This window comes from Barbus barbus (genome assembly GCF_936440315.1).
Source record: "Barbus barbus genome assembly, chromosome: 4".
Taxonomy (NCBI): domain Eukaryota; kingdom Metazoa; phylum Chordata; class Actinopteri; order Cypriniformes; family Cyprinidae; genus Barbus; species Barbus barbus.
In genome coordinates, this window is record NC_136732.1 from 36528128 (window position 1) to 36546330 (window position 18203).

The 18203-nt window shown below is 38.9% G+C and overlaps 2 protein-coding genes across 2 annotated transcripts in view; one reads left to right on the forward strand and one right to left on the reverse strand.

Moving 5' to 3' along the window:
• The first annotated feature begins 2969 nt into the window (after positions 1 to 2969).
• LOC306862967 (transmembrane ascorbate-dependent reductase CYB561-like) lies at positions 2970 to 9402 on the forward strand. Its single transcript, XM_079406087.1, has 6 exons — positions 2970 to 3180; positions 4373 to 4599; positions 6436 to 6534; positions 7360 to 7463; positions 7900 to 8057; positions 8574 to 9402. Exons 2-6 carry the CDS (start codon positions 4392 to 4394, stop codon positions 8764 to 8766), a joined length of 762 nt encoding a protein of 253 aa, XP_079262213.1. The 5' UTR covers positions 2970 to 3180; positions 4373 to 4391; the 3' UTR covers positions 8767 to 9402.
• A 1987-nt stretch (positions 9403 to 11389) lies between these two features.
• Positions 11390 to 18203, reverse strand: part of LOC306862984 (protein TANC2-like) — a gene marked incomplete at its 3' end in the record, with an annotated part of 172425 nt that continues 165611 nt past the window's right edge. The window contains exons 25-28 of the mRNA XM_079406112.1: positions 16334 to 16425; positions 16076 to 16222; positions 14163 to 14263; positions 11390 to 13301 (exon numbers count right to left, since the gene is read on the reverse strand). Coding sequence (XP_079262238.1) covers positions 11390 to 13301; positions 14163 to 14263; positions 16076 to 16222; positions 16334 to 16425 — 2252 coding nt within the window. The remainder of the gene's footprint in view (positions 13302 to 14162; positions 14264 to 16075; positions 16223 to 16333; positions 16426 to 18203) is intronic.

Below are 18203 nucleotides of genomic sequence, written 5' to 3' on the forward strand. Positions count from 1 at the left end.
AGGAAATGAAAGGACAGGGAAAGTGAGGGATAGAATGGTGTTATTGACGGGGAGCAGGATTATAGCCCTGGAGATAATGTCAGTGTGACACATGCATACACATTATGTCAGCATAAGCTTTGATATTGTGACCAGAAACGAAGGGAGAGACTGCAGATGAACTGCAGCTAGATCCACAGCTCATTGCATCCCTCTTGTGGTTATTATGCGACATAATCGAAAGAATGATATTCAAGGTTCAGTTGGTAAGAATGCTGATGGCTATGCAATTCAACTCAGTAGATAATTCTGACCCTACAAGGCAAATAGATATAGAATATCTATAGCAGAGATATCATATAGCATATGATAGCTTATAGAAAATTATAATATATGTGTGTGTGAGTGTGTGTATATGTATGTATTTATTTAAATGCATGTATTTTATTTAGTGTTTTTATTTATTATTATTATTATTAATAATAAATTATTATTAATACAAGGCTTAAGTTGTAACAGCCTATGTAAATAAGCACATATACAGTCAGGTCCATAAATATTGGGACATCGACACAATTCTAACATGTTTGGCTCTATACACCACCACAATGGATTTGAAATGAAATGAAGAAATCAAGATGTGCTTTAACTGCAGACTGTCAGCTTTAATTTGAGGGTATTTACATCCAAATCAGGTGAACGGTGTAGGAATTACAACAGTTTGCATATGTGCCTCCCACTTGTTAAGGGACCAAAAGTAATGGGACAGAATAATAATCATAAATCAAACTTTCCCTTTTTAATACTTGGTTGCAAATCCTTTGCAGTCAATTACAGCCTGAAGTCTGGAACGCATAGACATCACCAGACGCTGGGTTTCATCCCTGGTGATGCTCTTCCAGGCCTCTACTGCAACCGTCTTCAGTTCCTACTTGTTCTTGGGGCATTTTCCCTTCAGTTTTGTCTTCAGCAAGTGAAATGCATGCTCAATCGGATTCAGGTCAGGTGATTGACTTGGCCATTGCATAACAGTCCACTTCTTTCCCTTCAAAAACTCTTTGGTTGCTTTTGCAGTATGCTTTGGGTCATTGTCCATCTGCACTGTGAAGCGCCGTCCAGTGAGTTCTGAAGCATTTGGCTGAATATGAGCAGATAATATTGCCCGAAACACTTCAGAATTCACCCTGATGCTTTTGTCAGCAGTCACATCATCAATAAATACAAGAGAACCAGTTCCACTGGCAGCCATACATGCCCACGCCATGACACTACCACCACCATGCTTCACTGATGAGGTGGTATGCTTAGGATCATGAGCAGTTCCTTTCCTTCTCCATACTCTTCTCTTCCCATCACTCTGGTACAAGTTGATCTTGGTCTCATCTGTCCATAGGATGTTGTTCCAGAACTGTGAAGGCTTTTTTAGATGTCGTTTGGCAAACTCTAATCTGGCCTTCCTGTTTTTGAGGCTCACCAATGGTTTACATCTTGTGGTGAACCCTCTGTATTCACTCTGGTGAAGTCTTCTCTTGATTGTTGACTTTGACACACATACACCTACCTCCTGGAGAGTGTTCTTGATCTGGCCAACTGTTGTGAAGGGTGTTTTCTTCACCAGGGAAAGAATTCTTCGGTCATCCACCACAGTTGATTTCCGTGGTCTTCCGGGTCTTTTGGTGTTGCTGATGTCACCGGTGCGTTCCTTCTTTTTAAGAATGTTCCAAACAGTTGTTTTGGCCACGCCTAATGTTTTTGCTATCTCTCTGATTGGTTTGTTTTGTTTTTTCAGCCTAATGATGGCTTGCTTCACTGATAGTGACAGCTCTTTGGATCTCATCTTGACAGTTGACAGCAACAGATTCCAAATGCAAATAGCACACTTGAAATGAACTCTGGACCTTTTATCTGCTTATTGTAATTGGGATAATGAGTGAATAACACACACCTGGCCATGGAACAGCTGAGAAGCCAATTGTCCCATTACTTTTGGTCCCTTAACAAGTGGGAGGCACATATGCAAACTGTTGTAATTCCTACACCGTTCACCTGATTTGGATGTAAATACCCTCAAATTAAAGCTGACAGTCTGCAGTTATAGCACATCTTGTTCGTTTCATTTCAAATCCATTGTGGTGGTGTATAGAGCCAAACATGTTAGAATTGTGCCGATGTCCCAGTATTTATGGACCTGACTGTATTTATTTAAAATTTATTTTATTTATAATTTATTTATATTGCTTTTTGACTTCCATCCTCCATATTCCAAAACATTTTTCTAGGATCGCATTTTGCCTGAAAATAAATAAATAAATAAATAAATAAAATAAATACATACATTTTTCAAGGAATTGTTACTTTTTTAGCATATTTCACATTTCATAAGACATTCTTACTTTTATTTAAATTTATCAAAAGTGTCAGTAAAGACATTTATAATGTGTATGTATGTATGTATATATATATATAAATGCTGTTCTTTAGAACTTTCTATTCATCAAAGAATCCTGATCTATTAAGACTTGTATATAAAAAAAAAATACAGCAGCAAAACTGTTTTCAACATTGATAATAATAATATTTCTTGAGCACCAAACCTGCATTGTGATTATTGTAGGCTACTGTATTTTCAATCAGATAAATGCAGTGGTGAGCATGAGAAACTTCTTTCTTCTTTCAAAAACATAAAAAAATCTTACCAAACTTTTGAACAACAGGCCTATAGTGGCCTACTTAAAACATGCATAAAGATTATTGGATTGGAAGAGGATAAATTATTGGAAATACTAAAAACGTCTGTCTAGCCTATGATTTAGACAAGATGATCAAATCATCAGCAATCGCTCAAAGATGGGGTTACCAAGGCAACCGTAGTGCGTTTCAGACATCATCCTCTGCATAATAATCCCTCCCCTTTCACGAGCAACAGCCAATAGTGATAGCGCGGGGCGTGGCCAGAATATGCCCGAGTGAGTCAAGCTGTGCGCTACAATACAAGTAATATAAGAAACATCAGGCAGGCGCGTAAAGTCGTGCGTCTACATCAGCAGAGGTTTCGAGTAATCTGTGCAGAGAGAACATCAAATGCAATTTTGAAAGTAGGTTACAAAAGCCCTCAAGCAACAAGGATCTTGTGATTCTTGTCCAAAATACTCAATCATAAAAACACGCCCTTCCCTCTGGCTGTCTGGAGACGTGGCGCAGGTGAGTGACACTTTTTCCATACTATTGACAGCGCGTGATGCTGCTGCAGCTGCACCATAATTTCGTGGCAAATGCAATTTAAAATGGCATCATCACTAGATTATGGTTTGCGTCTACAGGAGTTTCCCACTCTTATACAGATTTGATCTTATAGCTTGTTATTATTATCAAGAGGTTAGTGGTTCTAGAGCTCTAAACATGATGGGTTTGTACCAGCTAAGTGGGAGTTTAAGCTTGTTAATCATCACGAAGTCATACAACAGATTGTTTTTACGGTGGGTGATGTGCTTTTGTAAGGCTGGCAAAGACCACAGGATACTTAAACACAGAGACTGGAGGTCTTTATCTGCATAATGTGTTTACTAAAGGTTTTATAAGGCATCACGTGACTATCCAAACCACAACGTGAAGACTTATTATACATTCATGCAGCACTAAGTGCAAATAGCCCGCCTTGTTGGCAGAGGCTATTTACACTAACTCCGCCCACCAAGGTGTGATTAGTAAAACAGTAAACAAAGATGCTGATTCAGCATTAGTTTCAGTGGTGTTGATGGTTTGGTGCGTGCTTTTTAACAGGATCGGCCCGAGTTCGAGTCTGCCTTTTGCCGAACTTTTTTTCTCCCTTTTCAAATCTCATATCGCATCAGAAAGGCATTTATTTTCAATAAAAATGAAGGAAATAATCAAAAAGTTGAAAATAAAGTATTGGGTAGTGTTAGGGTAGGTTATTATAGTATAGGGGAGGGCTTTATTGTCCCAATAAGGTGGTATCCATTTAATAATTTGAATTAAAACTATAATTTACAGTCAGTACGTTATTATAGCATACTGTTTTATAATATACTACAATACTGAGGTGCAGATAATTGCCACTATTTGCAATAAGTCGAAATAGCAGAAAATCTTGCTGTTTTAACATAGTGTAAATAGAATCTATAGCTATTTGCACTTAGTGTAATAGCATCTATTGCTATTTACACGTAGTGCAAATAGCCGCTGCCATATTAAAATTATATTGTATGTCAAATAATATTGCACAAAAATGGGACGAAAAGTAAAAACTATTTTGTACTTATTTGTCTCATTGAACATATGGTCTATATCTAGAACATGTTTGGGTCAAATTTGTCTATTTTACGTAAAATTATACTATCACTATAATTCATGAAATTGCATTCATTTGCATAAGAGGTGGAGTCTGGCAGGTGATGGAGAGTATGCCGGTGAGCATGGGCAGCTTGCGGAAGCTGCCGTGGTACTTGGTGGGCTCTCAGGTCCTGGGGGTGGCATGTGTGGTGATCACAGGCGTGTGGATGGGACATTACCGTGGAGGCTACGCCTGGAACGGCTCAGCGCAAGAGTTTAACGTCCACCCTCTCTGTATGGTCCTCGGCCTGGTCTTCCTCTATGGAGATGGTAAGAATTAAGTGTAAAGATAACAGATGTGACCCTGGACCACAAAGCCAGTCATAAGGGTCAATTTTTTTATACATCATCTTAAATCTGAATAAATGAGCTTTCCATTGATGTATGTGTTATGTTTGGACATTGTTATGATTGGGCAATATTTGGCTGAGATACAGCTATTTGAAAATCTGGAATCTGAGGGTGCAAAAAAAAAAAAAAAAAATAGTGAGAAAATCACCTTTAAAGTTGTCCAAATGAAGTTCTTAGCAATGCAATTACATATAAAAAATTAAGTTGTGATATATTTACGGTAGAACATTTACAAAATATCTTAATGGAACATGATCTTTACTTAATGTCCTACTGATTTTTGGCATAAAAAAATCTATAATTTTGGCCCATACAATGTATTTTTGGCTGTTGCAACAAATATACCCCAGCGACTTAAGACTGGTTTTGTGGTGCAGGGTCACATTTTTTATCCTTATTTAGGTGAAGTTAAAATTTTCTAAATATAAAAAGTATTTGTATATATATTCAGACCCCCTTAAATTTTTCACTCTTTGTTATATTGCAGCCATTTGCTAAAATCATTTAAGTTAATTTTTTTTGAACCCTCAAAAAATAACCCTCACTGCAAGTTATCACAAACGCTTGATTGCAGTTGTTGCTGCTAAGGGTGGCCCAACCGGTTATTAGGTTTAGGGGGCAAGCACTTTTTCACACAGGGCCATGTGGGTTAGGATTTTGTTTTCCAAAAACTGCATGTTGTGTTTACTTGTGTTATCTTTGATTAATATTTAAATTAGTTTGATCTGAAACATTAGTGTGACAAACATGCAAAAAAAAAAAAAAAAAAAATCAGGAAGGGGGCCAACACTTTTTCACACCACTGTATATATATTTATATGTGTGTGTGTGTGTGTGAAAAAAATATACTATATTTTGAAATCAAAATATACTATATTTCATCTTGTAATATTATTATTTTTGTTTGATTCATCAGTTTAGGTTATTCTTAAAAACAAATGTAATGCTTCATTAAATATGTCAGTTATATAGAATAGCTTGTTATAGAGACCAAGAGCTTCAATGTAATGGTGTAATAAGACATCTGTGTGTCTGCTGTCTCTCAGCCTTTAGGGTGTGTTTGTGACTCTTTGCTTTCAATAAAACACAAAATACTGAACAGGAAGGGCAAGCTAATGCTATTAGCGCTAGTATCAGATTTGCTCCCTGATTTTGTGGGTAAATATGAATCAGTATGGGCTGGGATACTTCATGGTTGGTTTTCAAACAGACATCGAGCTCTGCTGAGAGTCGATATTGTGTGCTTTTCTCTATTAATCAGTAACTGCTGTAGGCAAGGTTACAGGACAAAGGAAAAATAGTAAGAGAGATATTATTAAAGCATAATCACAGTCAATTCATGGTTCTTCCATCTGGACACTTAAAACACTCGACAGAGACAGATACTAATTGAGCTAATATCTTTAGCAGTGCTCGTCTTGATTCAAAGCCCTTGTCATGGCAATTCAATTAGGACATTATACCTGAAATGTCATTAGCCTATTAGAGCTTTAGCTGTCCCAAAAAGCAGCAGTAAAAACAGCCCAGAGGGGATCTGTCTGCTTGTAGAAAGGCCAACAAACACATGGGAATACATGTTATTCATCAGGTCACAGCATCTGTAGAATTTCAAACCTGACGCAGGCTGTTTTTGGTTCTGTACCTTTAAGACTTTTATATTTCTTCTGTTACTTTATACTTGTAATACTTTTATGGTTGGATAATTTTGCGTGTGAAAATATGACTTGATTAGTTCTTGTTCTTTCTGTACTGCAGCTATTCTGGTTTATCGTGTCTTTAGAAACGAGACTAAACGCTCAGTGAAAATTCTCCACGCTCTGCTGCATATGATGGCTCTTATCATCAGTATTGTGGGTAAGTCCAGCATGAGTTTGTTAACAGGTTAATGATGTTTGGCAGCACTGTTGTTTTGCTGGGCATTTGTTCAGCAACACAGATTTCAGCTGTAATTCTCAATTGCTGCGGTCACAATCATTCCCCATGTCTAATGTGCCATTTGAACCGTTAAATAAGGGGAAAACTATCATTTCCCTCAGATAAACACATGCATTTTAATAATCGCAAGGCACAGGATAAATAGATTTGCATTTTCAGAGGTCTTACTATTATTTTAACTTTCTATTCGTTAAATAATCATATTAAGCCATTTTCAACATTTAGAATAATAAGAAATGTTTCTTGATCAGCATATCAGTGAATTAGAATGAAGACTGATGACTAATGATGCTGAAAAATCAGCATTTGCATAACAGGAATAAGTTATATTTTAAAATATTAATATAGAAAATGGCTTTTTTAAATTAGGGAAAGGGAAGCGGTCAAGTATGGTGACCCATACTCAGAATTTGTGCTTTGCATTTAACCCATCCAAGTGTACACTCAGTAGTGAACATACACCCGGGGCAGTGGGCAGCCAATGCTGCAGCACCCGGGGAGCAGTTGGGGGTTCGGTGCCTTGCTCAAGGGTCTCACCTCAGTCGTGGTATTGAGGGTGGAGAGAGTGTTGGTTATTCACTCCCCCCACCTACAATCCCTGCTGGACCTGAGACTCGAACCCACGACCTTCAGGTTACTAGTCCAACTCTCTATCCATTAGGCCACGACTGCCCTTTAATTAGAATTATATTTCAAACTATATTATATATACTGTATAATATCTCCTTCTTTCGCTCTTCTCAGGTCTGGTGGCTGTATTTGACTTCCATTCGGCAGCTAAGATCCCTCATATGTATTCTCTGCACAGCTGGTGTGGCATGCTCACTTTTGTGCTGTTTTTCCTACAGGTAATTTGCAGTCATTTCATTCTGACCAGCATTTGCATTAAAACATCTTCCTTCTTTATTTGAACGACTGAGTGTATGTGGTTTGGAAGCACTTTGCTCTGCTTAAGCAAACCCTCTTGTGGAAGATCACATCCATTACACTGCTAACATCACTATTAACATCGGGACGTTGCCATTAGTGTTTGCATTAGTTTTTATTGGCAATGGAAAACCATCCCTGCTAGTCCACTTCATACTCTACATACAGCTGAATATAAAGTATTTCCTTTAAATATAGTGTTATATTATATTATATTAAATAAATCTGATTTTCACTTGTGCATAGACTTTTTTTTCATTATTTGAGAAGACCTGATTTTAAAACATTTTTAGGAGGCCGGTAAAATACATGTAAAGTCATTTTTGGGGTGACTGCTGCTTCTCTCATTTCCTCCAGTGGTTACTGGGACTGGGATTTTTCCTTTTCCCATGGGCCTCTGCTCAGTTGAGGAGCTGGTATCTCCCTTTGCATGTCTTCTTCGGCCTGTTGCTGCTGGCCATGTCCGTGGGATCCTGTCTGCTAGGAATCACAGAGAAACTGCTCTTCAGTATCATGTGAGTATCAGTGAATGTATCTGAAGAATATATCTTTAAAAATAACAACTGATGTAACTAAGCTGAGGTAAAGATGTTGAACGGGAGGAAAGCAATGAGTCACCATGTGAATGAGTCACAGCAGAAAGTGAGTGAATATTAATATTTGGCTTCTTTTCTCCATCTCTCACTGTTTGGCATCAGATGCTGGTTTTATTCAAGATAATATTCCTTATGTGCCCATTTACTGCAGAAATCATGAATACTACAGGATACAGTGTACTATACATATGATTATTAACTTTATTCATCTATAAAGCGCATCTGGGTGACTGTTGGCAGAACAACAACCAAAAAAAGGAAAGATTATGAAAAAAGGAAAGGAAAATGTCCTACAGATTGACGTAACTAGCAAACCTTCATTAAATGACAGTGTTTTGTTAAAAAGTGGATCTGAAGCTTGTGTTGTGCAAGCTACTATGGGGTTTTTCTATTCATCAAACAATGGCAAATTTATGGCACATTTCTTGTTCTCAGGGAAACTTACTCCAGGTTTACTGGTGAGGGGGTCCTCGCAAACATTTTAGGCTTGTTGCTGGTGTGCTTTGGGGTCATGGTGGGTTACGTGGTGACAAGAGAAGATTTTAGGAGACCGCTGAATCCCGAGGAGGAGGCTCTATCTGTGCACTTTAAGACGCTATCCGAAGGAGAAATCCCAAGTTCTCCTTAATGTCTTAATACACTCCAAAACCTGCCTTTCTGAACTTCCCACCTTTCTGCCTGTGTCCTAGCAAACCTGTCAGCCACTTCCTCCTTTTGCAGTCTTCTCTTTTTGTATTCCCCCATCCTTAACATTAAAGTTATCAAAAAGTTATGACAGGATTAAACTTTAGGCTTGTATGATACAGAAAAGTAATTAAGTGTTATATATATTTATTGTTTGACGGTTAAAATTAATTTTTTAAAGCACTTTGTAATTGTGCCAAACCAAATTAACATGAACGAAATAGAGTTGTATATATTGTGTCTTTAAATGTTTTAGATTCAGGATGTACTTTCTTGTGCCTTAACATTTATTTGTACCAGACTGTACTGAAAAACTGAAATACTCTAATGATAATTATTATTATTGTTGTTGTTTAGACTCAGAGGGCACAGCACTAAATCAGCAAACGTTTATTTTGCAACTTTCCCATGCAGCATTTTCAAAATTAGGTTTATATTACAGACTAAACTTATATGCAGAAACCTGCTTTAAGTCATATTTATATGAAACTATATTACAGCTCTGCCTGCATAAATGACTGAAAAATACTTGAAAAAATGTTGGATTGTTAAGAGCGAAATCTCTAATATTCAAGATTTGAAAAAAAAAAAAAAAAAACGAATTTATATTAAATAATAAAAAAATCATTTTTTATCCAAAGAGAGCAGTTTAATAATGAAAGTCTTTTGCATAGTGTGGTGCATGTGCTAGTTTTTAAAATCAGCTTGAAGTGGAGAGATACTGACTGTTTTATACTAAACACACACATTCTGTCTTTCCATCTGAAAGAGTATGTATAAATGATCTGTAAGTGCCCTTGTACTGTCATTTTGTGTTGGCATGTTTTTGTAAATATGTTCATAATGCTTGCTTTATATGTTCAATGTGATTTTAAGCTAAATAAATTCACGAGAAATAGACTCAATGAAGTTTGACAATGGCAAGTTATTTCAGCTTGATTTCTTTGAAGTGGTATTCTTTTTTTTAAATAAGTTCATTATTTCCCTCATACATACAGATGATTGTAGTTTACAATCGTGTAACTGGATAAAAAGTCCTCATTCACGTTTCTGATTTTCCATCCCAGAAAACATCACAGCTAACATTTACAGACAATTTACAGAGAATCCTTTCGCAAACCCAGTTCTAAACAAAATCAAAATAAAGCAAAATACATACAAAACCTAAATTTCATCTGTTCTTTTTTTGTCTAATAAGGGAAACAAGGAAATATATTGTGCCAGTCTTTTCCCTCATACATAAAACCACACATGTACACACACACACTCATTCAGGTTTGTGTATTAGCAGAGAGCATGCGTTCTAGTTCAGCACATTATTTACAGCCATTTACATTGTGGTCATACAAAAGGAAAACAAATAGTTAAATACAAACACTGTTGTACAGTAAGCAGTATTCCAGGTCAACTCTGAGTGCACCTCATATAACTTTAAAAAGAGGAAATAATAATAATAATAATAATTAAAACACTGCAAAAAGACCTGCTCTTTTTCAACAGCAGTTGAACATTAATTAGTAAAGCCAGATCCAGTGAGCAAATCTGACTTGCCACCGTCTTCCCACCAAGACATCCGTAAAAAAAAGTGCCTGACCTACCAATAGTATGTTAGCTCAATAGCGATACATGACACAGGCTATGACATCAAGTCAGGTTTCCCATATTTGAAAGCAAGTGATCACAGTTTAAAACCAACAGGGAAAATGTTCTGAAGGCATGTTTCAGTGCACAAATAAACTCTCAAAACATAATGAACGTGAATTCGGAGGCTGCAAAAAAAGTTTTCCCCACGCCTACTTCCCATGAGGAAAGTTTCTTTGGAAAAGACCATTTCCGCTTTAGTGGTGTAACTACTTTAGAGCGTGTAAATTAACGGCTTATCACCTGAATGCTACTTCCCTTGAGCAGATGTGAAATTAAACACTACAGATATTTGCATTGCCTTGAAGGTAGCGATCCTGTTGACCTTTATAACCTGTTGACAAAAAATAAAAATGCCCAGAAAAAGTCAAAAAAAAAAAAATTCACATTGCTGAGTGCATGTCAACGCAAGGCAAACTGAAAACACAACTGCATTGAAATTTAGGTGTATATATATATATATATATTTATACAAACATAACTTAATTTTAAATATTAGTTTTTGCTTTAGCAATATTGATCTGGAATATTTTAGGTACATTTACAACTCAAGACACAGCAATATTCTCAGGGATATTACTGGTTTGAGTGGGGACATAGTTTGGACATCTGGTCCAGGGGCCATGCTCAGCAATGTGTCCATAACTGGCATTGAGCAGCCACCCTCTCAGAAAGGTACAGAAAAGAGGGTTGGTCTACAGCAGTTGCACAGGCCTACTATAACTACAATGGGTCCTGATACTTCCATTTTTGTGTCCAGAGCAAATATAGATGCATTTGATTTGTACATGCTAGATTCACTTCACCTTGAGAGGTCTTTATTTTCATTATCAAGATATGGGACGTAAAACGAAGAGATAAGATGTTCAACGTGTTAGATATTCCTTGAGAATGTTCTAATAAATCTGCACACCGATCCTTTATTCTTACACGTTAGACTCCACAAAGGGTCTCTTTGGTTTAATGGGTGAGGTTGGGCCTTGCCTTTCATTTCGCGACATCTGCCTAAACTCATTGTCCTGGTAGGCCTGGGAAACTGGCAGGGTCCTTGCCACTTTCACATCCGGGTATGTAGGAACCTGGCTCACTCGGCCCATAGCGTCCGCCCGGTCCCGCGTCACACCAGGGGAGTTGGCGTAGAAATCGTCACCCATGAGGTGGCCATTGTGAGCGTTGTTGGTGCGGTTGTAGTAGGCAATATGGCTGAGGGGTGCCGCTTGTTGCCCATAGCCCATGTTGCTAGGGGAAGTGGCTGGACTGTTCACCACCGTATCCAGAGAAGAAACGGTCCAGGGTCGAGAACCCGAAGATGATGATGCCAGCGAAGGCTGCTGCTGAAGGTACTGCTGAGTCCGTGCGGTCTTGTCGTTAATTCCCATAAAAGGTGTAGTGCGCGAGCGAAGTGCTTCTCCTGGATATGTTCCACCCACCACCCGGAAGTCTGTGCCTTGTGGTGGTGACACCGGTGAAAGGTCATCATGGTAGCCGCCTTCATAGGAAAGCTTTAGAGGGATCTCCATTTGCTGCACCGAAGTTGACGCCCTGAACCCTGGGCCTAGGTTAGCAGCAGAACCTGCCACCAAACTGTTGCTGGATGGTGAGAAGCGTAGACCCGTACTGTGGGAGTGAATAAGGGGGCGTGGAGCTGGTGGGTGCTGTTTGGGTTCAGCACTATTCGTGCTGACTGGACGACGATGGGCCTGAAGGTTCTCTGGCGAACTCAGAGTCACCTGTCGCTCCATTTCGTGAGGCGAGACTGGATAGTAGGCGGTCGACTGACTGCGGCTGATCTGTGGTGTCTGAGCGTAACGGACTCCTCCGGGATTGGGTCTGTATGCAGAGGAGGGCCTCTGAGGAAGCTCATCCTCCACAAGGCCAGGATCCATGCTGATGGCACGCTGGTACAAGGCCCCTGCACTCAGACTGCCCTGAGGTTGAAGTGAGGGCGAGTACCCTCCATCTGCAAGTTCATCCATGTCTCCTGGGCAGCGGGTGCTCATCGAGTGAGCAATCTGACTGTATGCACTACTACCCAGTACAGCACTGGAGTGCACCGCGGTGCTGGGCTGGTTGGTGCGGACAATCTGTGCCTTGGTTGGCTGCAACCACTGGGTCTGTTGTGATGGTTGGGAAGGCTGTTGGGAAAATTGGAAAGAACGTTGGCTGCTCATCTTGGACAGAGGGGACTTGGGTCGTCCTGCAAGCTGGTCCTGCTGGTACCGTCCTGCAGAGGCGGACTGGGGACGGTACATGGCGACTCCCTCAGAGGTGGGGATGGCACGATACTGTGGTCCACGGCATAACGGTGATGGTGGTGGGCTGAAGTGGTAGGAGGCCTGATGAGGGGGACTAGGCCGGAAGTGAGAGCTCTGGTGCGTTGGTGAGAGTGATGGAGAGGGGGACTGGTAGACTTGCCTGGTAGGAGAGGACATTGAAGGGGGACTGGGGCGAAGGTCATACGCTTGGCCCAAGTAGGGTGAATCGTGATGGCTCGGAGATGGAGGCATATTTTGAATGACAGAAAGTCCCGATGATATAGTGTGGGCCTCAGCAGGAACACCAAGCGGAAGGCCGTCCAAATCTCGCTCGAGGTAATCATCGTCCTCCTCAAACAAGTCTTGGACAGGCTCCATGTCTGAAATGTGGGGCTCCATTGGAGGAGGCGGGACCATGGATGGGGCTTGCTCGCGGGGAGGGGAAGGAGGCGGATCCAGCTCCTGTTGTTGTTCAACTTGACAACACTCTTCTTCTACACGTTGCAGCAGGCGCTGGATCTCGCGGTTATTGGGACAGAGACGCACAGCTTCACTCAGGTCCTCCAGGGCTGCGTGGAATTGCCTACAGTGAGAGAGACCAAGAATGAGAGAGAGTAGGAAGGTGGAGAAATATGCTTGTTAACCAATGAACTGACTGATAAAGACTAAGAAATGACTATCGCTAAAGGAATATTCAGTGTTCAATGCAAGTCAATTACCTGCTTTCAATTACCACGCAAAATAATTATGACTCATTCCTCAGTTTGTAAAAACAAACAAAAATCATTCTTGCACTTACAGTAGAAGTCTATGGGTTAAGTACCTTTAACAGGATAAATGGAAACATTGTTTTAAAAGTATAGCCAACCAGACTAATGATGGTACAGTTTACCAACCCTGTCAGTGCAAAGATATAATCTCTAAACTCCTGGTATGACTCTGTTAAGTCAGTAAAACCTAAAAAACTCTAAACCTGTTTTGCTCTTCTGGGGATGCCCAGAGATTTTCATTGTAAAAGTCCAAGTTAACTAAATTGTATTGAACCCGGAACATTTCTTTAGTAATTTTACCTATTGATCAAAATCAGACCCAAAAAACCTCTAGTTCTCCAAAACCAAGCAAGTTGATAGAAGTGTTCTGGGCACAGACAATCAAAGTAAACAAAATTGTGGGGAGAAGAAAAGGAATAAAATATGAATGATGGACATTCTGAGGAAAAAGAATCTGATTGGTCAACAAAACATGAAGTATGAAGAACAGGTCTAATCCTGATGTTGACATCTAGTGAAGCAGAAGTCAAGGGACTTAAATAGACTTCAATCTTGAAGCTCAAGCATAGCACTACGTCAACCAATCGAAACTTATTTGGCCAGTTTGGGTCATGATCTGTCAGCACTTTATTTGTGCTAGAGACAGAATGTGTTTTAAAGGCTGTCCTGGTTACCTGCTGCTGCGCTTGGCACGGGCTCGTGCGTAATAGGCTTCATAGGATTTGGGTTTCAACTCTAGTGCCTTGGAGGCAAACTCCTCCGCCATCCCAAAGTCCTGCAAGCAACAACAGGACCAACAGTCATACACTGAGCTGTACATGAGGTCAGAGGGAAGACACACACACATATATGCATGCGGACATGCACACAAACACTGACATGCATACATCCACATACATCACTTATGCAGACACACGCAGGTTGAACATGAACATGTCATGTTTAAATGAGGATGTGAACACTGATTATTACAAAAATAAACACAAAAATAAAGATATTTTGAGCACCATTAGTGCAAATACAATAAACGGACATAAAATTATGGAAATGCTTGTACACACTTATAAAATGTATTGACACACGCATACAAATATATGCTCTACAGGGACAGTGGGAAGATGCAGTGTGACAGCTCAAACCTCTTCCTGTACTAAGCCTAACAGTTAAACAAATCCAACAAGTGTCATAAAAACCCAATGAACCAACAAATCAAACTGAAACAAGGATGAGAGCATGATGGCAAGAAAAACTACAGCATGAGCTGAGTATATTTGGAGATTTCCAGAGGATGGAGGTTTGAAAATCCAAATGCAAAATGTTCTTTGGGTGAGATCAAAATGAAAATTAATGTAGCCAAAAAGGAGAAAAAAAATGTGAAGATCAAAATATATCTTAATACATCACTACTGTCTTTACAATCCTTGATCTGCAACTGCTTTGGTCTTAAGTGATTTCAAAAGCAATTAAGAACATAGACCAAATGCAAAACTAATATATTATATAATATATTACAGTATATTAGTGGTCAAAATATATGGGCTTTTAAACCAGTGTCAATATTTACAGCGGCGGGTGGCCAATGGCCAATGTAATACTGAGATCATGGACTTTAGTTAGGGTAGACATAATATAACGCAATAACGTGTACAATATCTAGCAATGTCTTAAAGGAATACTTCACCCAAAAATTTAAATTATATCATTAATTACTTACCCTCATGTCGTTCCAAACCCGTTCATCTTCAGAACTCAAATTAAGATATTTCTGATGAAATACAAGAGCTTTCTGACCCTGGATAGACAGCAAGGGTCCTATCATGATCAAGGCACAGAAACATAATAAGGGCATTGTTAAAATAGCCCATGTGACATCAGTGGTTGAACCGTAATTTCATGAAGCTAAATGCCGAGGAGAAGAATTGTTCAATAAAGTTATTTTAGGGTTTTTTTTTTTTTCACGCACAAAATATTCTCGTCGCTTCATAAAATTACGGTTGAACCAATGATGTCACATGGACTAATTTAACTAATGATGCCCTTACTATGTTTACTTACTATCTTAATTTGTGTTCCGAAGGCCTTACGGGTTTGGAATGACATGAAGGTAAGTAATGACAGAATTTTCATTTTTGGATGAACTATTCCTTAAATTCTCTTCATTTTTTTATATATATAGTTTTTAATACAAAATCTTTGATTTTCATGATTTATGTTGTCTACCCAGAATAAGGTATAACACAAATACTGTCTAACATGATATACTGTATACAATTATAAATATTTAAATTGAAAAATAACATACACATAATTGCTAAAAATTAATTACAAATACAATATAAAAAATTGCATAATACACTGAATTAAAAATATTTAAATATAATACAGAAAAATGTTAATTAATAGAAATATGTTATCAAACATATTTATGTTGACGACATAAATAGCACAAGGCCAACCAAACACAGTTATCAGTGGATGCTGGGACAAAGTCCCAGTCGGTCAGGGCAATCTCAATGCTTACTCACAATGTGAGTAAAGAGAGACAGAAAAGAAGAGAGATTTATGAAACCGAGTGCTTTGGACTCACATTCATTTTCCTTCGGCAGCGGGAGAGGTTGAGCAGCAGAGAAACTTTGAGCTCACGAAAGGTCTTCAGGTCCTCAGTGAAACCCTCTCGTGGGAACTTCTTCAGGGCGTACTGGTACCGTTGGGCGGCTTCTTTCACCTTTCCTTTCTGGATCAGCAAGACATTCTTATTTTGAATTTGTTCATAATATAATAAAATATATATTTACTGTATGACACACACACGCTTCTTTGGCTGAATATTCAAAATGCAACTCACCTTGTAGAATCCATCTCCTTCCTCTATCAGTTTGCTCAGCAGAACGATCATAATATCGGGTTTTGATGTGGCCATTGCCCATGTTGCAGGACCTGGGTGCAAAGAAAGGTGCAAATCAAAGGGTCAGCACAGATTGACAGTCCGTGTGGGCACAAACTAATTTGCTAATCTCTGAGGAACACAAAAGGAACGAGCAGGCTGCCAGGATATCTTGCTTAAAAGGAGGCAAAGTCTATGAACAATTTTTGGATATCACAAAAAGCCACGGCAACACGCCAGACAGAAAAACAAGAAACAAATCACGAGCAGCTTGGCTGTTTATACCTTGCCGAAACTGACAACTGTTTATACTGACAATAAAAACATTGAGTCCAACAGCTACTGAAGTTTGAGCTCTCTGTGGAGAGCCTGGATAGAGGTCATGTGTTTCTACTGGTTTGGACTGAATGTACAGTGGAGGGAAGGTGGGAGTAAGAGATTGATAGTGGTCTATTAGAGCTGTAGATTTGGCCATGGCAGCCAGTTGCAGTATGCAGGCAGGCAGTGATTTAATGCAATTCATGCAAGGCACATTTGAGGACACGCTAAGAAGCACAGGATCAGGTACCAAACTGGCCAACAGCCCGAAAAAGCCAAACTAACAGCAACTGTGGAAAAAAAATGAAGGCATTTGTTCACACAGAATGCATTCTTGCAATCAAAAACAGCTAGATGCAATACAGAATACACAACAGAACCGGACAGTATTCATAAACATGTATTTAACTTCATACAGCATCTTAAAAGTCTGAGCTAATGGCACAAGGTGCTGAAAAACAGCAAGATGTGTTGCAACATTCGAAGATGTCCATTGGAATAAAGCAGAATAGAACAGAATGCAGGTGTCTTGAGATGCCTTTTAAAACTACAGCATCTTAAACATGACGTTCATGGCACAAGATGCTGAAAATTAGCACAGCGGTCAAAGACGTCTATCGCAATGAGCAGCATCTTAAAACGCAACGCTAATGGTGCAAAAAGCTGCACTGCAACACTGAAAGACCTCCATTACAGTACAACAACACAAAGGAACTGAACAAAATACAGGCATCTCAAGATGATTTTTAGATTCTTTTAACTTGACACAGCATCTTATACTGAAAAACCAAGCACTGCAACATTAAAATATAACCATCTCAACAGCGCAACAGAATACGACCAAATGCATGCGATTCTCGATTCGTTAACTTTTTTCAACTTGACACAGTATAATAAATGCGACACTAATAGAACTAGAAAATCTCAAGATGAGTTTTGTTTTTTAATTCTTTTAAGCTGATACAATATATTAAAATGCAATCCTAATGGTGCAAGATGCTACAAAAAAAAAGCATTAAAAAAAAAATCTCAATACGACAATGGAATACAACCAAATACAGGAATCTCGAGATAAGCTTTTAACTTTTTAACTTTATACATCATTGTGACGCTAATGACGTAAGATGCTGCAAAAAAGCAAAAAGCATCACAACACTGAAAGACGTCTATTGCATAAAGAACCAAATGCAGGTATCTCAACATGAGGTTTTAACTTCTTTTAACTTGATACAACATTTTAAATTGCAAATTTGAAGACATTGCAGTGGTCAAAGATGACCCTATGGCACATGATTACATAGTAAAACAGTTGCAAAACAGTGCAAGAATGCATTCTGTGTTAACGCTCCCCAATGCCACAGAACACTCAACATTTAGAAACGGTCTGCAGTATCATGCAAAAATGCAACACTGGTTTTCTTACATGCAGTCATGCAAGCAAAAAAGCAGACAAAAAATGAACGGAAAGAATCAACATCTACCGTCAGAATTATGCAGTATATTTTTACACAAA